Consider the following 23,120-nt stretch of genomic DNA (forward strand, 5'->3'; position numbering starts at 1 on the left):
AATATTATTACCCAAGTGATGAATTTTCTACTTTATCTTGAATTCCTTTCCCTGAAAAAAAGAAAAAAAAAATGGTGAAGAGGAGCAAAGATGGAATCTTTCATGGGAGTTTGAAAGTGGGTGCAGATGGGAATAGAAGAATATAGAAAGAGAATGGAAACTTAAACTGGCAGAGAGAATGCATCTGAAAAAGCACTGAAATTTAAACAAGTAAAACGACAATTTTCCTCCACGTTTTTGCAAATTCTTTATCAAATTTTAATACTATACTCCATTAAACTAAGACTAGTCTCTACCCATTATAGGTCATAAGTCGCTATTTAACAAAAGTTTGGTGCTTCTTGGGATAATGGCTTGCAGTTGCATCTGGAGCCGACAACATTGATATCTGTAAATAAAATTTTCCTTACCAGACACCAAATCTTGAGAATTGGTGTGGTCACGGTCTGCACATTTGGTATCATCATTATCATCATTCAGTTTGAATTACAACTATAATCACACCTAGATTGATTTTTTTACTCGAAAAGAGTGCTTATTATTTTTTTTTATCAATAAATATTATGGGTAGTATTTAAATTAACTATTTTTTTCAAATATCATTTAAAAAAAATTAAAATAGGAGATTACTTTGATAATAATTGGTGAGAAAGTGTGGTTAATTAGTGTGAGAGGTGTGTGGGTTAAGATGGAAATGGGTAGCGCCGTGGTGGGGCTGATGAGTAAGGAGTCTTTGGCAGGCTTTAGCCTCACGCTTGAAGAATCTGTATGAGCCCCGGGAACTGCGTTCCATTTGGCGTGCTTAATCTTAACGAACCCCAAAATTTCTACTTTTTTAGCCTTTTCACCACTTTTCTTTTTTCTCTTTTAATTTTCTTCACATGCTATTCTTTTTAACCTCAACTATACCATGACCATTTGCTAGGAAGGGCCTGCCTGCAACTTGTTACCTCTATGGATGCAAATATATTCTTTCTGCTCTCTCTCTCTCTTCATGGGTTTATGTATATATTTTGGTACATTATAAATTTCTCATAATGTGAATGAAATTTATGAGCTTCATTAATAAGCCTAAACTCTATCTTTCTCTCCCCTTTGTTTTAAATTAAAAATTAGCAAATTCATTGAAAAAGGAGAGAAAGCTATAGCATATAGAAACACCATATTAAGACACTTTAAATAGTCTTGAGACTTTAAATCTATCAAGTTTGACTTTTTTTTTCTTTTTTCCTTGTTAATATAGTAATGTAAGTAAATCAATGGAGTCATTTTATATTAAAAAGTTTTAAATTTAGATTTATATCAAAATCAATATACGAAAAAATTATAGTAATATTTGAAAAATATTTAATCTATATTAAATTATGAAAGGAGAAAAATAAAATTTAACTGTTTAAATAATAATGTAATTTTTCTATTTGGCATATATCTACTATCAAGTTGCTTAATTAGTTTGTTTCATGGGTAAGAAAAAGACTGCGGGTATATGCTTAGTTTTGGCAAATCTCATTGAAATAACTCTCTTATCTGATCCAAAAAACGTATTAATATGCAAAAAGAAGAAGAAAAAAAGCCATAGTTTTGGCAGAATCTTATTGGTGGAAAATCCTGTATGGTGTTGGTATGGAAAAATTTGACCAAGTTGGGCATGGATCCAGGACATGATAAATGCGTTTTTGGACAATGAATGCAAGAGATTTAAATACACGTAGTGCCCCCCCCCCTTTCCTATATTCAATAAATTTGTCATTTTCTCTATGCACCTCCATCATCCCATAGATTCGTTCAAAGCTCTAATTAATGTAGCTTTGGAACCATACCTTTACCATCCACTGCCACAAAAAAAAAAAAAACCCTCTGTTAACTCATAATATAACCTCTATAGTACTAGTAATTATCTTTAGAGAAGTGAAATTGCATTATTATTATTGCTATTTTGCCTAAAAAAAAATCCAAATTAATTAATATTATTGTAATAGTAATTTTTGTTGTTTAAAGAGTGGGCTTCAAATCTGTGGTCTACTGGCATTAAGAGAGCAAGGTAGTGGAATAAAGGAATAAAGAAAAAAGAGAAAGAAAAGGAGAAGGAAAGTGGGGCCGGGAGGCAGAGGAAGCTAAAATTGTCGATGAGGTGGGGAGTGATTATCGGATGAATGCACAAATGGGAAGCAGAATTTGACAAGGAAAAGACTTATCATCATAACATGTGATTTTATGCAGGTTTTTGGTAAAAGAGAGAGATATCAAAACTGCGGGGCGTGCGGTCCCCACTCAGCCTCAGCCTCAGCCTCAGATCTATCTGTCCTACTCCCACTTGGATCTTTATGGACCTCCGGATCTCTCTACTAATTTGGACCCTCACAGTCACTGACTTCGGCCTATCAGTTCTCTTAGGTAATTACCCATCGCTGAATTGTCCAAAATCCCTCTCACACTATCTATAGCCCGAAGTCCACGTTTCTTTTGTATGTAAAATTCTCAATTCTCTATAAGATCCATTTGGGCTTTTAGACCGTTCTTAAACCCATATTGCAGTTACTGGACTGAGCCGAAGCTCCAATCTATACCAACAATGTCGTTTAATGTCCTTTCCAGTTTCCATGACCAGGTACGAGTTCCAATTAACTCCCACGACACGCGCTGACAGCTTCACTACCGCATCCGCCACCACTGCGAGTACTACCACTGGCCACCTCTTGATCTTCCACACCATGTTCTTTTACTTCATTCTATTTTCCTCTCATACCTGTCCGCTTCGTTTCTCCTCGTCCTCCAACTCTCCTCATTACTTCCGCTTTTCCTTTCCCCTCTCCTTTTTCTGCCTCCTCCTCGACCTCTCCTTCATCGGCATAATCGACATCATCTATCGCCGCCCCCATGCTCCCTACAATCCTAGCATGTTGCCTCCGTTGCCGCTAACGGAGTGGAGGGCGGGTGGTGGATTTGTTCACCGGTTGATTAAGCGGACGACACCAAAGTCGTGGGGACTGTGGTGTTGGTGGTTTGTGTATGGGCTGCAATGACAGCAGTTTCTCGGTTTTGCTCGGTAGGCATTTCCTTCTCGACGTTTCGGCTGGGGGCGTGTTTGAGCGTCTTTGAAGGTATACTTCCGTTTCAATTCATGCGATTTGTGAAACTTTTTAGGTAAATGAAACAGCGAATAGTGCCTGAAGCAAGAATTCGAGTTTTGCAATTGCATTTATCAATATTGGATATCTGGTGTTTTAGGCAGCTTAATAAATCCGGGTTCCTGTGTGTTTTAAGTGTACAAAATTTTATAGTAGCGACTGCAACAATCAATCATACAGCCTACATTTATGACCACTGCTGTGAAATGGCTTCAACTATTTGCATTCGATGACTTGCAAGCTCATTATATTAGAGTTGCCCAGCCCATATGGAGTTTGGAGGATTGGAGTTTCTTACTTTAAAAAATATAATTATGGTAACCTTCTTTATGCAAAATAAAATTTCTGGATAAAGGAACATGATGAAGGGGTGTGAAGGTCTGTCGTTATGTTTGCTCATGGATGAGGAATCATCGTCATTTCGTTGAATGGGCCTCTGGTTTAAGAGTTCAGTTAGAGTTTTTTGTCAATTTAAGATATTTGAAGTTCAAATTTTAAACAAGCGTGTTTCGAATCACTTAATTTAATAAACATAAAATGTATAGAAAGGTGCTCTAATGCACATAGATATACCCGTTATCATTTTAATATGCGGCCAATTACGAAGATTTTTTTTTTTAATAAAAAAAATACATTTTAAAGGGTAAATCTGAAGGGTCAGGTAAAAACTAAAAAGTTCTTCTATTCTTCGATTGCCCTGAACCTCGCTGAGTATTACAAAAGATGCCAACTGAAATGCTCAGGGCCTTTTCCCACAACTTTGGAAAGGGGGGAAGTGTATCTGCCTCTATCCTATGTATGTCCATCTTCAGTAAATCTATTCATCGTTAGATGTTCTAATTTTTTCCCCTTTTTCAGTGGGTTTATGATGATGGGTAGCAATTCCTCTGGGTATAGTGCTCCAAAGCTGGATCTAGACCTGCAAAACTGGCACAACTTGTTGGTTGATAAGGACAACCACTGTGATGCGGAAGTCAATAACGGTGGAGGATGGGAACTGATTACTGATTAGAAAGAAGAGAATTATACCTGGTGGTTGTTATCTGATCCCTATTTATAGGCATGAGTAAAGTTAGGATAGGACTCTTCATAGAGATAGAGCTCTTTGAACATAGAAGTGTGGTACTGATGTGCTTGCAAAAGTATCGACGGTAAATTAAGTTTTTGAACATAGTAGCCATTGGAACAGAGAGGATTGAGGAAGCACGGTAAGGAACCAAGAGCTATCCATAGTTTTCTTAAGAATCACTTCAAGAGATATGAGATAGGATGTACCTTTTATTAATTTTGTATATCTATAGAACTCGATGGAATGGTCACAGTAAGCAAATCTTTGTTTCCCCCTTTGTACATGATAGTCACTGATCATGAACTCAGGATGCATCAATTTCTATTTTAACTGTCCAGTTGTTGGGGATGTGACAGTGGGTGATAACCTCTTTGGCGAAGCATAGTTGTTTATTAAAGGGTCATATGCTTGCTTCTGTCTTCACTGGCATCAGGAATGACATGAGCTTGCCTCTTTTTTCTTTCTTCATTGGAATTATGAATATTGTATCTTCATAACTTCCACTTAGAAGCCAAGAATCCACATTAGATAGCGTACCTATATGTAATTGATGGATAGAAGATTATCATTTTGGATCCATAAAAAGAGAGCTTGTACACGTTCCTAAGGGTGATGAATTTCTGTTCCATGAATGCAACATCTCTGTGTTGTCCAAAAATGTTTTGAAGGAGTATAATGTTGCAAGGAAGAAATCAACATAATCTATTCGCAAAACTGCGTAGCCAGGATAAGACAGATGATGTCAGCTCAAAGGGCAAAGCTTTTCTCAACATAAAGGCATGAAAAAAGCCCTCATCTCACCTTCACCCCATTCTCTTGCTCAGTGCTTGAGATTATTTTATGCTTCCCAAACATCTTAATTCCCAGTAGCCTGTCCCAGCCTTCCCAATCATTATTGAATGTAAAGTTTCTCTCCTGGCCTTCGGTTAGGGAGTAGCATAGTTACATATTGTGGGCTTAAAACAAATAGTAAGGATGGTAATCTGCTGGCTGCACTTCTCTTTTATTAGGCAGTACGTCCCTCCCCTTTTTTTTGACCTTTGGCTCCTCTTTAACATAGAAATCCTTGGAATATTTTGAAACTATAACTTTTGGATCACAAAGTTTGCTGAAAAAAAATATTGAAGTAATAAACAAGCTTGATTTTTTTGCATGCAGCCTGTTGCTTTATCTGAAAGTTGGCCAAGGTCGAAGGTAAATGCTTTGGAGTTGAAGCTATAGGAGATGCTTCTTTTGCAATATATTGAGTGGACATTTCTGAAATTCCCTACATGGCAGATACAGTTAATGATATCAAATTCCAAATGTCTGCAATGTCGAGAAAATTTTGCATGATTGGTTCAATGATCATCAAAGACATTGAATACCGGAGCTTATAACTACTTCGTATTTCCAAACTCACTCTGTTGATCTCGACAACTGCTTTTAAATTTGATTAATTATCCATTTTCTTCAATCTTAATTGATCATGATCCTAAGAATAGAAAATACGTTTTATTTAGGGCTGCTAATGTACGTTATTCCAGTCAAATTTCATGTTTCTTTTAAAAGCAACCATACATCATATATGCTACTGGAGGGTTTTTCTCATCAGTGGTGGTGCTGATGCAAATATCATATAATGCATGCATCCATTAGGACTTAAAACTCTTTCTCACTGCCCTTCACTGGTGTGGAAGTTGGTTCACTTGCTGTTGTCAGCCGCATGTTCATCTTAGGTCTTCCTTGTCTCCAGATACAGAAATGCTTGAAAAGGCAAAAAGCAAAGGATATATTACTTCTGCTGTAGATTGAGCCTTTTACTACAAATTGACAAGAAAGGTCACTAATACCTAAGCGTGTGAATTGTAATACTGAGTCCAGCCTTGGTTTTAGTTAAATTGAACTGCAGGTTGTTTGCAAGATTTCATGCCACTTCAGAGGAGTGCTGTCATGAAATTTTGTTTGCTTAACTGTTTGAGCTACTGTTGGCTTGGACCCGTTTGTGTAAATACTTAACACATGGAGTCCAATTGGTTCGTTGTGTATAAATGCATTGAAGGTAGGAATTAGTGATTATCATATAGTTGTGCGAGGGAAACTGTTAACAGTTGCCTATTTGGAAAGCAGTTAGCTCAATAATTTATGCAATGTGTGCCCTTTTGGATGGATATGACAACATGATAAGCTTTATCCGATAAGATAATGTTGATTGGTTGATTGATTGATGGATTATTTGCCTTTCCCCCTTTATTTGCTTTTTAGGCAATTTGGAAAAGAGGCATTGTAAACTTGCTAGATTAGCGAGAACATTAATTGTTGAAATAAGGTTGTTGCATCATAGCTATTGTTTCATGATGAAATGTGAAACACATCCAGGCAAAAAGAGGTTCAACAATTTGTTTTGGATTCGTTGAGCTAACGTGCGATACTGACACCTGAACCTGATGGCATCAAAGGATCTCCCTGACCCCTTTCTGCTACATGTTCATTTGTTACCTTGAAAACAGTCTGGCTTATACCCCAACATGGCCCTTGTCATTTATTGTTTAACATGTCTATTTCTGAATGCTTTCTGAAAAGCAGATGTGAATGCATTCTTTAAAGCAGATGTGAATGCATTCTTTGAATTATGAATATGTTTACACTGCATTGCATTGACAATCACATTGTATTCCTGTAGAATTTGGGGATGGTCTTTATCCATTCCACCAATGTAGGGTCCTACCATGGAAATTTTACTCTTTTATTTGGTGGCCCTTATTTAAGTTTCAAGTGAGGAATCTGTTTGGTGATGACCTAGTTTTGTCTTGGCTATGGAAATGTCGTTGCAGCTTGTCCACTTGCGGAACGGCTACATGTGTTTTTCATTTTTCCTTGATACCTGGTTTTCCTTTAAAACTAGTTCCAAGCTCTTTTGGAGCACAGAACTGGCCCTGGCCCAGCCAAAACAGGAAATTATTTGTGCCTTTATCGAAATTAACCATATGCCATTGTAATATTCGCTTTGAAAGGTTTTACAGAGAAGGAATATTTTATGTTTGGTGTCGATAGTAACTTCGTTTTATGACGGCTTTAGGGCCTTCTCACTATCAACGATTAGAAGCTGTGTCGTTGTCTGTAATACAACAAGGGTAAGTTCTCTTTAATCATATTAGAAAATTATGAGTTCAAGATCATGGAAATCTCTATTATTGCCTACGAAAAAATTTTCATTATTCCATGTTTATATATATTTGATTGTGGAGGACCCTACACTTTAGTATACAAATTTAATAATTCACCTTATGGTTAAATCACCAAGTAAAAAACCGTGCACGGACTTTGAATTTTCTTTTCCTTAAAATGTCTGTTATAATTCTCTTTATTCCATTAGTGCATGATAATAGATGAAAATTTTCTTCCCTAACCTCAGTTACATAATTTTGTGTTAAAAATTAAGACGATTTGGTTATTTTAGTTTTGTAAAATTTATTCTATTACATTTGAGAATGAAATGAAACATCAGGACTAGTATATAATTCTCGCTCGACCCAGGAGTGGATAGGAAAAATGCCTGAACTTGTTCACCATCATCTGGCTAGCTAATCCATATCCATATGAAACTGAGACTTGCAGGATGGCTATGTGTGCATACTTATGCGAGTGACAATGCTTAGTTTCAACCATATTTATGTGAGAAATTATCAGCGTAAGTTAAAAATAGTGTATTTTGCACTTTCAAGGACATGAAATTGCAACCTTATGAACTACGATAATCTCTGTGTATACATAGGTCCACTGTTCATCGTGGTGCAGGCTTCCACGTGGGGCGCCCAAAGCTTGCATATTGGACCGACACTAGTAGCTGAAGATTGAAACGTTGGACTAGTCAAGATGTTCATTATGATTTAGGAGCAAACTGAGGACAAAAGTGAGCTGATGAGAAATTAAGAAAGGCTGATTTATTTAGGTGATGATGAGGGAGTGCAAATCCAAGAAAAGAGTGATGCAAACATGTAAGAATAATTGGGTCTTCTGTAGTTTGTACAAGACATATCGCATATGCATATATAATTCATTTTGGGAGATTATGGCATGACATTGGTCATTGTTATATTGCAACTGATTTTTGGACACATTCTCCTCAGCCAGGAAATAGTCTTCCCTCGTTCCAAAAAGGTTTAGGACCACTGGAAGTCTGGAAGCCAAATTGAATTTCTGGTACCGAGGACTCAGAGAGGTTGGTTTGGATTTATTATTAATAAATATATGATGGATTTAGATAATCTTTTTTTTTTCCTTTGGTTTGGGTTGGGATAAAATTACCCAGTTGATCAGTACAATGATCATCGGTGGCAGAGACAGAACCTGGGCAGAGAGATTCAGAGGAGAAAGACTGACAAAAGATGGAAGATAGATAAATTTTGCATCATTTGAAGGACTCTGTCCCATCTTTCCCTCTTTGTTATGATGATGAAATTAAAACTCTTTCTGTTTCTCCCTTTATACGTATTCTTCTCAGAGTCATATGGATTTTGCTTTGGTTAACATTGTGCACTCCTGCACGCCCGTGTTTTAGTACCAATTCACCCACGAATAATTTGTTTTAGGGTAATTCCAAAGACGGACTTGTCGTCTCATTTTGACTATTAATTATGGCTTTAATGATGGGATTGAATAAGAATACAATTAGGTTAAAGAGTTTGGTCAACTTGGGAAGATCACAGAGAGACTACCATGATTTTGTTTGTTTTTCTTTCCACTTTACTGCCAGTTGAAAAATCATTGCTTCATAAGAAGATGAAGGTGATGCATTACTAAACTCAAATAAAGAAGTTGGGTAAGCACATGCGATGATCATGATTACTCCTATGCATTTTCTTCTTTACTTTCTTTTGAAATTTGGATGTTGTAATAGTACCCAGAGATTCCTTGCAAGAAATTTAAAAGAATACTCGCCAAACTTTATAATCATGATATCTATTGTGTCTATGCTATACCTCTGGTTTTGAGATAGGAGTGAAGGAAGCCCTGCTAAAATATATCATTTTACCCAAAAAAAAAAAAAAAAAGTGCATCCAATTCCTACAATTCTGAGTTTTTCTGTTCTTGTAGAATTTTTGTAATAAAAATCGAATTTTGCAAATAAGCTTTCCAGTTTTTGGTAAATTCAGAATTATCATTTTATTCCTCCAGTCACTAGTTAATTTAATACATATAAAACGAAATTGATGAAATTTAGTCTTAATAATAATGAAATTGTAATTGTCTGTGTGTGATATATTAACTTACTAAATGCCCATTGTCTGAAAAAACAACACAGTTACCCATTGCCTTTCCATCCACTTGGCTATGAATAAATGTTGATGCCTTTCTCTAATCTGTTACAAAAATGTCGCATCTGGACAGAAATAGTTGGATTTATTATATAAAAAAAGCCCAATTTTTTTCTTTCTTTTTTTTAGGATCAGATATTATTCAAGGACACAATAATTTTCTACACAAATGCATACTAGATTGGTCATTTAGTCAATGTGATTAAGATCTATCTTTTGAGTTGCAAACCAGTATAGAATAAAATCCAAAATAATCATTTCCTCTCAATAATTAATATGGGGATCATCATCATCTCTGTGTATATCATTGAATGCTGTATCACTCATCTTAATATCTTTTTTTAATAAAAATATCTTATGTGGGACACACAATCAATGTAAATCCCAATTTCTTCTACAATTTTTACTGCTTCCTTTTTCTTTTTTTTTTTTTTCACTTCCAATGGATAATTATTTGGAATTGGCTTACACATATATTCTTCCTTTACGATTTTCTCAAGTTCAAAAACTGTGACTTTCATTCAAAGAGTACGACTTGAAAAGCCTAGATTTTTATTCCTTTTACAAATTTCAAATCCAGCCTTCAAATCAAAGGAATAAACTTTCATATTTCTAATTTTATTTGATTCCTTTCTTCGAACTAAATTAAGGAAACCCATGTTACAAATTCTCTTTTTTTTTTTTTTTTTTTTTTTTTTTTTGTAGAGCAATATATATGGGGGAATGGAAGAAAAGCACATAAAATTAAATCTTGCCTCGGGAGGATGATAATACGTATGGGCAGGCACATGTTGTGCTGGTAAGACACACAAATTGAAATGATAAAAACGTTGAAATGATCTATGCATAGAGAGAAGACATTTAGGAGAGTGGGGGCTTCAATGAGTTGTTTCCCTACTGGAAGTTTGGTGATCTTCATGGCAAATTTTTTGTTCAATGTTTAGTACTTTAGAAACATGGATTTGATTGAAAGTTGTTGGTTTCTTTGCCATCCTCGACCCACCCCCCTCCTCTTTTTCTTCTGCTTACAGTTTTTTTTCTTTCCTTTCCATCAATCTTCTGTTAATCTTCTTTCAAATTTCTCATCAACATTTTAGACTTAGAAGGAAGATGCAGCCCCACTCTCACCTGTAAATTCTTATCTAGCCAGTCTTTCTGAGTTCATATCTTTGAATTAATCCAATAGCTAAAATTGCAATTCATTTGTTTTTTTTCTTAAATTATTACACATGGTAGCTGCTGCTAGGTACTATCTTTATTATTAGTATAGTGGAAACTTGGAAATATAGTACTAACCTGCTTTTTTCTTTTAAAAAATTGACATGACTTTTTTTTTTTTTTCATCCAAGAAGATTCCATGATAGTCTATAAGAAAAAGCACAACCTAGCTAGAAGATGCCAACTTACAAAATTAAATAGCACAAAAGAAAAAGTTTGATTAGTAATATAAAAATGGATTAATGAGGTAATTAAAGTTTAATTTAAGCTGTTTTTGTTTCTTAGTTTGGTGCTCACGCTTGTTTGTCCCTTATTGTGGCGAAGTCCATGCATTACTTACATGTCCTCCACAACCACAAATACCATCTTATAATTGCAATTATCATAGATTAATGCAGAAAAAGTACACCTATGTTCTTGGAAATGATGACCCCAAACAACAAAACTATTTGTATTTCTTTAAAAAATTTATAATAAAAAGTATAGTACACAAACAAGGACATTATCTACTTTTAGAAAGTTTTCTCTGTTTCTTTTTTTTCAAAAAAATCATTTGTAAAGCTAGTTTCTTCTTTTAATTTATTTTTATTTTTTCTTATAAAGAGTTTTGCCTCAAATAAGTAGACCTGTCAAAGAGGCCAGATCGTATTTGCCGAGATTCAACTCATACAAGTTTATGCGCATATATTTGGAGACAATGATTCAAAACTCACGAACCCATTTAAGAATTTTCAAAGCATTAGTCTTTTCAAGAATTGAAATACAATTAAAAAAATATTTATATATGTTAATTAGTTGATAATCCAAAAGAAAATCACTAAAAATTATTAAAGAAATGATGCAAAATCTACATCTGAGATTTAATTGGATGAAATATAAAAACCTAGCGTTAAGGCGTGGTCCTCTCTTACAACACATGAGCATGTGGATCCCCACCACCCCTCACCCACAGAGACTTCACTGTTTTCAAGCATTCTAACATGTAGAAATATTATAAAACAAACAATATGCCCATGTCAATCAGTGCCAAGCTGCCTGCCTTCCAAAACATTACGCCAAGGATTATAAAAAAGATGCTTAACCATTCCCTTTTAACAAGGGAGCCATAGAAGAGACTTGTGATTGGGACTATCTTAAGGTCTCGTAGGGCCACAGCTAATGGGGTATTAACACACACCTTAAGTGTTAAAGACACACACATGGCTAGGGGGATAACACACATTGTTTTGGTCTCACAAAGACCTGACACCATTATTTTTTGGGGTGGGTGTTTGTGATTTGATTTGCTTTCCTTTGCTTGCCCATTTTAATTCAAATAAAAATTAAAACTCTGCAGGATTTGGTTCTCTGCATTATGGGCTAGCTTATTGCCAAATGCCAACCCATGCTTGCTATCACATTTCTTCTTCCTCTTTTTTTTTCTTTTCTTTTCTTCTTCTTTTTATTATTAATCTTATGTCCCCATTTTGGCATTTCAGCACATTGAGAGATCTTTATTTCATCATAATTAAAATATGCATTTATTATTATTACTTGTCTACCTTTATGCTTTATAAATAAAAAGCTTAATTTCAAGCAAATAATAACATGTGCAACAGTGTAAGGGATTGCAGAGACAAGAAAATGGGCATCAGCTACTGACCTTAGATTCTCCGAAACACCATATTTAAATATCCATAAACTGACTTGCTCTAGAGAAAACGCAACAAGCTCCTATCAATCGAGAGATGGTCAATTTCCAAATCTATCAAATTGAGTAGCTTCCAGCAAACATAGCTGAATTAATTTTTGACATCATAGACATCGTAATTACTAAGTTTATCAAATCTAAACTAAAATCTCCTCCCAAACACCAAAACCAATATATTTAAAGGAATCCTGAGAGCACACACTGACCTGAAACGGAAAAGGTAGCATCGAGAAGAGAGAAGAAAAGGAAGGAGAAGCCTCAGCTAGCCACCACAGAACTCTACATATGTGGATGTGGCTAAAAGATTAGCTGCCACGTTTTAGAAGCACGGCTTCACAAGCAATTTCCGCTTCTGGTTCTGGGCGGTCCAATTTCTTCGATGGAACGTACCTTATTTTATATACTTTTTTGTTGGGCAGGAGTTGTCCCACCTAGTAAGATATTGCCATTGTTATTTCACTTTCATTTTTCCTCTCATCAATTGATTTTTTAGTCCCTCTAGTGAATTTACACAGTGAAGGCATGCGTGAATTAGTGGTAAATTAAAAAAAAGAGATGGATATGGTATGTTTATGGAAGCTGAGTAATTGGGGATTTTGGAAAATAAAATTTATTTGTAGTCATTGATTAGTCACTTTCAGCAAACAAATTTGTGTAAATAGAAAAGAGGGAAAGCTGGTCAAACACACTTGAACATCATAAAAAGAAAATGGAACAACACTATAAATAAACTGGTCCTATGAATTAATTCCATTCCCTTAAATTTTGGGTCAAAATGAAGTTGTTGCTAAGAAACATCAAAATTCTCAGCACTCTCTCTCTCCTTGTGTTTGTGTAGTTATTGAGAGAGCTGATTTTTTGCCCCCTACTCTGGAGGTCCCCTACCCAAATTTAATTGAATTTATATTAATTGAATTTAATTAATTAAATTTAACTTTAAGTTATTGGGCCGATAATAATAATAATAATAATAATAAAATTAGTTGAAAATTGAAAACTATAGGTTGGTAAGGTACATGAATAAATGTAGCAGATTGGCTCCTCCGTGTCGTGTGGATCGCTACAGGTTCTGGGAAGGTGGAGGCAACCTGGTACTTGGCTTGCTTGCCACAAATAACTCCAAACCTTTTGCCTCAATTATCCTCAAATGGAGAAACAATGCCAATCTTTCTTTTTCTTTTTTCCTTTCATCTAATTTTCTTTTTTTTTGGATAAGGACCAAACATATTCAATTAATAATTTTCTAATTATATTTGCACATTTAATTTAATATTATGCGCTAATAATTCTCAATTTACAAGGGTTTAAATTGGAAACTTTTTTTATATTTTCTTATAAGAAATTGTTTATAAATAAAATATATATAAAGTAAAATAAAGAGAGCCCTGAAAACTGTTGTAAAGGAAGAAGATGCGGGCACAGTTTAACAATTTTGATAATGGGAGGTGAAGTAATAAAGTGGGTGCCCTTAATCTTGGGTGAATCATTTTTGCCATTAAAGCTAACTAACATGCATGCTTATAATTAACTATTTAATAAAGTGGTTGGCAGCTATTAGTTACTTCAGTTTTGCATTTACTCTTTACCAACACTTTTATTTTTCATTTTATTTTTTATATAGCCAATAAACAAAATTAACTTTATATTATAAATTTAATATACATTCTAAAATTTATTAAAAATAAACCAATGCGATCCATACTCAAATCAAAATAATTAATCATAATTCATTATCAAATACGTGTCTGAGCCTTAACAGAGCTTGGAAGACCCCCACACGCGATATTTTACCCTAAGAACTTTCCATTTCACGATATCTCACCAGAAGATCGCTTTCTTTCTTCTTCTCCTTCTTCTTCTTCTTCTTCTTCTCCTCCTTTTCTCTCTCCGCCATCAATTCATTCTCGAAACACAACTCAGATTCAACCCAACTTTTTTATTTTACCATTCTGCCATTCCCCCTCTTTATTACCTCACTTTCTCTCCTCCTTCTTCCCTCCTTCATTACTATACACATATATATACACACACTCAAAGCCTGCTAATACTATAGCTTCTTCTCTACAACAAGATTTCCCTTTTTTTTCTCTCTTTTCCCCATTTAATAAGAAAATGCAAAAACTCACTTATTTTAGCAATCCTCTTTTAACTGAATCTCTCAGTTTAAGAGCTCAGGTATGTGGTATATATGTCCACTCACACCCACATATGCAGGCTTTGACCTTTAAGTTTATGGGAACATCTTGCATTTCTCTTTTCTTTTTTTTTTTTTTAATTGATATTGGGTTTGGCTTGATTTGCAGGGCATGTTCGTTTGACCTGAAGTTTTATTCAGGTTAAGAATTTTTCATTCATCTAAACCCATTTTTCTTAATGGTAATGAAAATGAGGGTCAAGGAAATGCACCCATTGTGCTGCATCTCGCTGGAGAGTCCCGGCATCGGGGACCAGTCTCCGGAGGCATCGTTGACCAGGGCGAGATCCTTGCCGGCTGGGTTTTCCGGTGGATCTGATGGCAATGTGGGGCGGATTACAGCGGGATCGGAGGCTACTGTTGCTGGAGTGCTCTATAAGTGGACGAATTACGGCAAGGGGTGGAGATCACGGTGGTTCCTACTTAAAAACGGTGTACTTTCTTACTCAAAGATTCGGCGGCCAGAGAATCTGAATTTGTTAACTCCTAGTGATGACGTCAGGCTGATCGGAGAAATCTCTACCAATCGGCTATCGAGGATGGACAGTGGAAGTTACCGCCGGAAGCAGCAGAAAAGTGTTGGCATTGTTCAATTAAAGGTATATTTAATAACTAATAGTCATACTAAAAACAAATAAGAAAAGGGGAAAAAATTTGAAGGCGAAACCGGGAATGATCCCAGCGAGAGAAAGAATTAACTGTGCGATCTGGACATGGAAGTGTTGGTTTGTAGGAAATTTTGGCGGTATTGGGGAAAGTTTTGCCAATGCAGGAAACATTTTGATTCAAAAATTTTACAGAGCAGTTTTTACCAATTCGGTCAAATTGTTTCCTTCCAAACTTCTGATGTCTGTCAAACAGCAATAAGCGAAGAGGGGCATTGATATCTGAGCTTGAAAGAGTAATTGGTTGGGATATGAACCACAGGTTTCTTGCATTGCTCAGGTCTCAGAGAGCGTGTTCTGTGAGAGACCAGAAGGGTTTTTAATTCATTTACTTTCTTTTATCTTCTTTCTTTCCTTTTCTTTTCTTTTTCTTGACGATTTCAGTTTTCTTCTTCACTATTTTTTTTTATAACAGTTTAACTGGTTGTTAATGTTGGAGTGGGTCACATCAGCAGGTGGGTTTTGTTTGTGAGGGTTGGCTATGATATGGTACATTGTAGGTCTAGATATTCAGCTGTGGTCACGTCATTGGTTTTGAGTGGATGGATGGATTTGAGCTCTCTCAAATGATCTTTCATTTCTTGCCTTGATCTTTTTCTTTTTTTTTGAAGTATTGTTCCATTTGTTCTCCAATCTTTCTCAGATTCCCATCCCATCCAATTTAATCCAAAAACCTTACTTGTCAACTTCTGGGGTTTCTATTTACTCGAAGGCATGTACACTTGCTACTGTATTTTTTGCTTTCCTTTTAGGTTTTGGGTGTTTCGTGGTCATCACTTTTTATTTTCCGTTCTCTTTTCTGTTATAAGTTCTATGAACAGTTATATAATCGAACGGCTGGTGGAAAAAAAGCTATGAACAGTGAAGCTATCAAACGGTTGGGAAGGCGTGTAGTGTGTTTCTCCGCAGTAGTTATAAAACGGGGGTTTCGTTCGCCGCCGGCTTTGGTTATTATTTTTCCTTGAATTGTTTTAACTTGTTATTTTTCTTTTATTTTTAGTAATTTTTTAATGAACAGTATCCTTCGAGTCTGAATATGGGTTATATTCTACTTCTTTATCTTTACCTAGAAAAGAAATAAACTGTAAGTTAAAAAAATGGATTGTGGAGACTTTGAGAATTGAGATTAGTTGGTGGCACTTCATTACGCCTCTGTTGCTAAGCTGGTATCTCCGCGAGCATTTCAAGCATATTCTTTTCCAATTGGAGATCCGAATGCTGACTCCAATCTCATGCATGCCCTTTTCGGGCAGTTATGAACTCAAGTATACTGGCTTCTTTTTAATGGGACTTTGTAGAAGGTGTCATTAGGAATTGGGTTGCTTTCGCTTGAGTTGGATTCTTGGGGACCTTGCTATTGGTGTTTGAGCTTAAAGAATTGGTTTCGCTTTCGCTCGGGTTGGTTTCCTGTTGCCTTGTGGATGGTGGATGCTCCTAGTTCTAGCTAGTTTAATGGGTTCCTCTTCTGGGTTCTTATTTCAGTCATATGTTTTACGCATCTTATTTCTTGCAAATATTTATGCTATGGCATCTAAATTTCTGCACAGATCTCGTCATTCCGAGAGAGCAAATCAGATGACAGGCGATTTTACATATTTACAGCTACGAAGACGCTTCATCTGAGAACTGATTCAAGAAGAGATAGAGTGGATTGGATACAAGCTTTGGTCTCAACGAGGAGCCTCTTTCCATCAAGATCACTAAATGATAGTCTCTCTCTTGTACCAAAAGATTTGTCTATTTCAGCTGAAAGGCTTAAAAAGCGCTTACTTGAAGAAGGTATCAGTGAGAACCTAGTCAAGGAATGTGAGCAGATCATGCTGTCTGAATTCTCTGAAGTACAAGGACAACTTCAAGTACTTTGCGAGGAACGCTCTAATTTACTAGACACATTGAGGCAGTTAGAGGTAAAACTGTAACTACTATGATTTGTTGATGCAGAGATGCTTCTGAAGATCTTGAGTCAATTTATATTCTCACAACTGCTGTTTAATCTAATGTAAATTAATCAAATTCTCAATGCATCACCGTTTTAATTCTAAAATGCATCTGGTTCTATCTCTCTCTCTTTTTTTTAAACTATAAATTGAATTGAGCGATAGATGTAATAATTCAAGTGGACCACTTTCAGAAACCAAACCTTTCATAAATACTTGTTGTCAGAAATATAAATTTTCTTCTCTAACTTTTCATCATTCAAGGTTAGGTTTTACACAATTCTATATCTTACTGTCTCCTCTGCCCAATTTTTATTGGCCACTCCTACTTGTCTTAGAATATAGCTGTTTTTCCTGGCCTTTCAATACACATGAACAAAACAGGTTTAAATTTTTCCTTTCATGTCTTTTTAATTGATTGTTTGTTGATTTCATATGATGCTGCATTTTTCCTTTTAACTAACTTAGATTAATATTTAGCAATCCCAAAAAGCAAAATCGTGTTTCCTACTGTCATTAGTTTCTTGGTGTTGAAACCTCATATTTAGTCAATAATATTTTTTTACTCCTGGAATTGCTGGTCACTTTTATTCTCGGATAAATGTTGTATGAAAATTGCCTAGTACTTTAATAATAGGCTCAATCACATTTTATGTGTCAACCACATTTTTTATGTGTCAATCACATTTTAGTTAATTCTCTATTATTTCTTTTGCTTATGCAGGCAGCCAATATTGAAGCCGAAACATCTGGAATTCCATTTGTTGAATTTCAACTGAGAAGGCATGAATTTTCAAGTTTAGGGCGTGGGAAATTTAGTGGTACATGCTTAATTTTTGCTTCAGCTCTTGTTTATTTACAGTTGATTTTGCATCTATCAATTTTCCTTATCAGTGCTTTATTGTAGAGCAGAATTATTTAGGTAGTTGGGATACTTATTTGGAGTGTAGCAGATCCAAATGCAGAAAATGACCATAATCTCTTTTTTGGTTTTCTGCTCTAATCCCTATAGTTCTCATTTCTTTAAGTTTAATCATGTGATATTTGGTTGTTGCATGAATTTTTTAGCATTATTCTAATAATATTATTTTCTGTTCTTTCAAGATGCATCAAGAACTATATCTTTTATGGCTTCTCGGTCTGCGCTCTTATTCTCATTCTCTTGATTTGGATTTCAGAATGTAGCACAACAGAATCATCTGACGATATTGAGAAACAAGAGCTTGAGGAAGTATCAGAAGAAGATGAGGCCTCCTTCTATGATACAAAAGAATATTTTACTGAACCTACTATTATTCGTGAGTCAATAAAAGGAGCTGCCAGTCAATGTAAGAAATACAGGGAACACAACCAAATTGATGATGAGGAGAAAATGCTTGTGAAGGAGCAACTATGTCAGTCTGGATATCCACATATTGAAAGGCGAAAGAAGCTTCCTGACCCAGTTGAGAAGGAGAAAGGGGTCAGTCTTTGGTCTATGATCAAAGACAATGTAGGAAAGGATCTCACGCGAGTTTGTCTCCCTGTTTACTTCAATGAACCAATATCCTCTCTTCAGAAATGCTTCGAGGACTTGGAGTATTCTTATCTTTTGGACCGAGCATATGAGTATGGAAAAGGAGTAAGATTGCCACACTCTTCTTGGTTTGTTACATATTATGGGTCTTGATCTGCATAAATCATTTTCCCTTTCTATGACACACATCTATATTAATATTGCTGTAGTTAAAAAATCTTTTGTCCTTCTTGTGCCCACCCCTCCTCCCTTTCTCACCTCTTTTTTGTCTTTATGCTTCCCCTCTACTCTTCCTTGATATGGTTGAACTTTGTAGAAGATTTAATAATTTATGTTTGTGCAAATTGAACTCTTGCTAAGAGATGGTGAATAACTTGTTGTGCATGTATTTCATGGAGGTTGGTGGTCTATTTCAAACTAAAGCTGTAATTGAGTTTCATGTATTTTTTATAACAATTACTAACATTGTTAAGCATGGGAAGAATAATTGAATTGATTATTCCCAATTATTTCAGTTGTTAAAGCTTCTTTGTCATGTTTTATACAATAAAATCACATTTGATTCCTAATGGTTCTAATTGTATTTTCCTCTGTGTTTTGTACTTTGTTTAGGGAAATAGTCTCCTAAGGATCTTAAATGTTGCTGCATTTGCGGTTTCTGGATATGCTTCTTCTGAAGGCCGACACTGTAAACCCTTCAATCCTTTGCTAGGCGAAACTTATGAAGCTGACTATCCTGATAAAGGAGTTCGTTTTTTCTCTGAGAAGGTTAGTACTGATCCCAGATTCATGACAGAATTATGCAGCAGTTATTTTGAACTGACTTTGTCTGTCTGGAAATTAAGCTGTAGTTGGCATACCTTCGTTTAAACAATTAATGATTGAAATTTTAGATATGAAGCAAATCTGAAGGAATGAATTAGTAAATTGGTGCATTTGGAGAATTCATCATTTTGGTTTAGATAACTAAAGAAGGAATGAATGGATTTCACCACATGCTCCATCCAGTCAATTCCCCCTAAAATGAGGGAGTTAAAATACTTTATAGGAGGTATCATTTTATGACATATCTCATTTTAATGAGATGAGAAGTTTACCATATTTTTCAATTATTTGAAGATTGCTCTTCAATTCCTAGGATTTTAATGCTGTACCTTTACTGAAGAAGGGATATTCTTTCAATCCATAGAATTATAATTTAAAGATCCAAGGCTGAAAAGATCAATATGGATTCTTTGGCAGACTGGTATTAAATGAAATGTAGAAACACTGAGAAGAATATGATTTGGGTTTGAGTTCTCTAGGTGATTCTAGAAAGCAAAGGGGTCTCATTACTTTTTCACGTAGGAAGTGCCACGGATACAACACATGTAAAAAAAATTCATGCTTCTAGCCTCATGCAGGCGCTAATGGGAAGACAAATTTTCTTGTGAACATTTTGCTGTATTCTTAAATTTCTTCACAATATTGAAACAAAATTTTAATTGCAAAATGTTGAAGCATCAAATACAGTTGAGGATGTTCCAGCATACATGATTTGCAATTTGATGAAACTGGTCATGAATGCTTGGTCTTCTGACAATGCATGTTAAAACAGGTTAGTCATCACCCAACTCTTATTGCCTGCCACTGTGAAGGCAGAGGCTGGAAGTTTTGGGGTGACAGCAACCTCCGCACAAAATTTTGGGGGCGGTCAATTCAGCTTGATCCTGTTGGAGTCCTGTCCCTGGAGTTTGATGATGGTGAAATATTCCAATGGAGCAAGGTATGTACAGCTGTATGAATGTGCTCATGCAGGACTAAATATTTCAATCTTCTGTTTTATTTTTCTTTAGGATGGTGCTTTGTATTAAGTGGGCTCACTCATTAATCAGGTGACAACAACAATTTACAATCTTATCCTTGGTAAAGTGTACTGTGATCACCATGGAACAATGCATATACATGGGAATCGACAATATTCATGCAAACTCAAGTTCAAGGAACAATCTATTCTTGACAGAAATCCTCACCAGGTTTGTAGTCCTACTTCTGGAGAACTTTGATCATTTGCTTGCAAACTGAACTGATGCCTGCAAGTTTTTGATCTTCTGGGTTTTGGCAAATGCTTTTTACCGGCTCAAAAACTCAAACATCTGTTAGGTCTATATGCAATTTTAGTTAATAAGATACAGCACTGTTTGTCTATATTTTTTGTAATGCAGTATTCAATTTCAATTTATATCTACTTAGGTTAATGGGTTTGTTGAAGATGTTACGGGAAAAAAGTTTGCCACAGTATTTGGGAAGTGGGACGACAGCATGTATTATACGGAATGCGATGGAACTAGCAAGACAAGAGATTGCAATTCCTCATCTACTGCCACCTTGCTCTGGAAAAGTACTAAGCCACCTCCTAATGTCACTCGCTACAACTTAACATCATTTGCAATCACTCTAAATGAGTTAACAACTGGACTGCAGGTAGAGATGATGTATTAAATCAATTTGCTAGCATGCAAATTCATTTTTCTCCTATGCATCTCTAATCGTTTTTTATAGCCCTGTCTGATCCCGGGTATTTGATCACGGATTAAGGAGAAGCTCCCACCTACGGATTCCAGACTTAGACCAGACCAACGGCATCTGGAGAATGGGGAATACGAGAAAGCAAATGCAGAGAAACAACGGTTGGAGAAGCGGCAGAGAATGGTATATTTGACAGCATCTTATTTTCTTGACATAGTACACAGCACATATTTGCAGATCAAGTTGAATGATAATGCTGGCAATATGTATGGCTAAACATCAAAGTTGTAAAGTGAAATGAATCAACAAGTGACATCTGTTTAAGTAACAAATCCTAAAATGTTAGAAGGAATTAACAAAATTTGTGATCATGGAACTCTCTCATTCAATGCAGTCGAGGAAATTACAAGAGCATGGATGGAAGCCCAGGTGGTTTCAAAGAGAAGGTGAAAATGGATCTTTCCGCTATGTGGGAGGGTACTGGGAAGCACGAGAGCAAGGAAATTGGGAGGGATGCCCAAATATTTTTGGTGAATTCAATGAAGATATTGGAGAGTCCTCTGAAGGTTTTTAACCTTGATTAGGTATCTGCTGTTCAAACTGCATTTTGTGTTCTTAGTTACGCCATATTGTGTTACTTGGTTATAGCAGATTCGTCTTGGTATTTATTGTGAAAGTTATCTGAAAACCATTGAGGCTTCACTCTCGTAATGACATGTTAATTTAGAGCCTCGATAGGAGCTAGTATTCATTAATGCCTGGGTCATGAATGAAGTTCAGTGAACTGACCTTTTCTTGAGACTTCATATCTCACGCAAAGTTGCTGATTCTGCAGAAACAGCTGGGCACATTAATTGGTCAGGCTTCCGCATTCTAGCCGCTGCAAAATCCTGGTGGAAGGCGGCAAGTTTCCCAAGTCTCTTTTGAGTGAAGAATTTATTTTTAATTTTATGGAGCATAGAGCCTAATATTTTCTTGTAGCATATTCCTAGTTGTCTGCTACAGGGGTGCTGTTTGTGTTATGTAGTCTCACTTTTTCTTTTCTTTAGTTTTAGTTCCTTGAATTTGTAAGGGCCAGTGCGCTGATACTTTCATTTTTATATTTATTTGTATTTCTTTTTCTACAAAATAAATGGGAAAAAAAAAAAGAAGAAAAAGGAAATGAATCATTGTCATGATTCAAGAATTAGCCATCTCCACTTGCGTATGACTTTTGCACCCTTCCCACTAATGCAAAAGGTTTAGATTTTGATCTAAGCTGGTGTTCGAAGGGGTACCGGAGTGCCACCCTTTTCTGTTTTTGATTAAACGTTTTCTAATTTTTTTAAAAAATAAAAAATTGTAATTAAACACGATCTTGGGCTCTTTCTTATTATATGCAGATCCTTAAGATGAGTTTCGGTTGCTCCTGGTGTTTCTGCTTGGGCTTGGCTGGAGCTGGATTTCTAACCCATTTTAGTGGGCTTGGCCCTTTGTAGCTCCCTTTCAATGTCAATGGAATTTCTCTTTTAAATAAAACAAGGCTAGAGTTTTGAAATGAGTTTTTTGTTTTTTTCTTCTCAATAATTGGCATTACAAGCGCTCTCAATACTATGAAAAAATATATTTTACCTTCTTGTTATTGTGTGTTTAATTAAATTGACACTCAGAAAATTAATACGGTTTATTATTTTTTAGTATATTTAACTTAATTAGCCAATAAAAATTACAAAATTAAACTTCATTTTTTCCTCTCATTTAAAAATATTATTTATTTTTTTTCTTTACTCTAGCTTTTTTAACAAATTTTCTCATAAATTCATAATTATTTTCCTTAACAAAATGCGAGTCTGTGGATTCTCTGGGCTTGTGTGCAGCTTAATCTGCAGTTTCTGATTTGGACATCCAACCTAGAAGGT

General features: G+C 35.5%; 1 protein-coding gene and 2 long non-coding RNA genes across 12 annotated transcripts; 2 read left to right on the forward strand and 1 right to left on the reverse strand.

The window, feature by feature from the left end:
• The first annotated feature begins 2,028 nt into the window (after positions 1-2,028).
• On the forward strand, positions 2,029-8,811 carry LOC110607733. 5 transcript variants are annotated; one of them, XR_006350063.1, is made up of 3 exons: positions 2,126-8,174; positions 8,307-8,398; positions 8,489-8,811. It is a non-coding gene; the product is annotated as an uncharacterized LOC110607733 (long non-coding RNA). The 5 variants fall into 5 exon arrangements; XR_006350064.1 differs by having other exon boundaries at positions 8,518-8,811; XR_002486772.2 differs by having other exon boundaries at positions 2,271-7,867; positions 7,952-8,174; positions 8,307-8,811.
• Positions 8,812-10,220: 1,409 nt separating this feature from the next.
• On the reverse strand, positions 10,221-12,933 carry LOC110609852. Its single transcript, XR_002487089.2, has 2 exons — positions 12,609-12,933; positions 10,221-12,488 (listed from the first exon to the last, which is right to left on the reverse strand). It is a non-coding gene; the product is annotated as an uncharacterized LOC110609852 (long non-coding RNA).
• Positions 12,934-14,222: 1,289 nt separating this feature from the next.
• Positions 14,223-22,432, forward strand: LOC110609622 (oxysterol-binding protein-related protein 2A). 6 transcript variants are annotated; one of them, XM_021749337.2, is made up of 12 exons: positions 14,224-14,577; positions 14,706-15,195; positions 16,809-17,168; positions 17,923-18,019; positions 18,377-18,819; positions 19,327-19,482; positions 20,312-20,479; positions 20,589-20,729; positions 20,947-21,177; positions 21,286-21,405; positions 21,617-21,806; positions 22,058-22,432. In XM_021749337.2, exons 2-11 carry the CDS (start codon positions 14,776-14,778, stop codon positions 21,794-21,796), a joined length of 2,316 nt encoding a protein of 771 aa, XP_021605029.2. In that variant the 5' UTR covers positions 14,224-14,577; positions 14,706-14,775; the 3' UTR covers positions 21,797-21,806; positions 22,058-22,432. The 6 variants fall into 6 exon arrangements, 5 of the variants coding, with proteins under 5 accessions (XP_021605029.2, XP_021605030.2, XP_021605032.2 ...); XM_021749338.2 differs by having other exon boundaries at positions 14,226-14,577; positions 21,292-21,405; XR_006349961.1 differs by lacking the exon at positions 22,058-22,432 and having other exon boundaries at positions 14,223-14,577; positions 21,256-21,405; positions 21,617-21,646.
• The last annotated feature ends 688 nt before the right edge of the window (positions 22,433-23,120 follow it).

This window comes from Manihot esculenta, chromosome 2, assembly GCF_001659605.2.
Source record: "Manihot esculenta cultivar AM560-2 chromosome 2, M.esculenta_v8, whole genome shotgun sequence".
Classification (NCBI taxonomy): Eukaryota; Viridiplantae; Streptophyta; class Magnoliopsida; order Malpighiales; family Euphorbiaceae; genus Manihot; species Manihot esculenta.

What these genes read in the sequence shown, in the direction of transcription:
- LOC110609622 (XM_021749337.2), top strand. Translation starts at nt 14,776, where the DNA reads ATGGTAATGAAAATGAGGGTCAAGGAAATGCACCCATTGTGCTGCATC. An exon ending in AGGGCGTGGGAAATTTAGTG is followed by an intron (nt 18,020 to 18,376) that starts GTACATGCTTAA and finishes TTTGGATTTCAG; the next exon opens with AATGTAGCACAACAGAATCA. An exon ending in CATATGAGTATGGAAAAGGA is followed by an intron (nt 18,820 to 19,326) that starts GTAAGATTGCCA and finishes TACTTTGTTTAG; the next exon opens with GGAAATAGTCTCCTAAGGAT.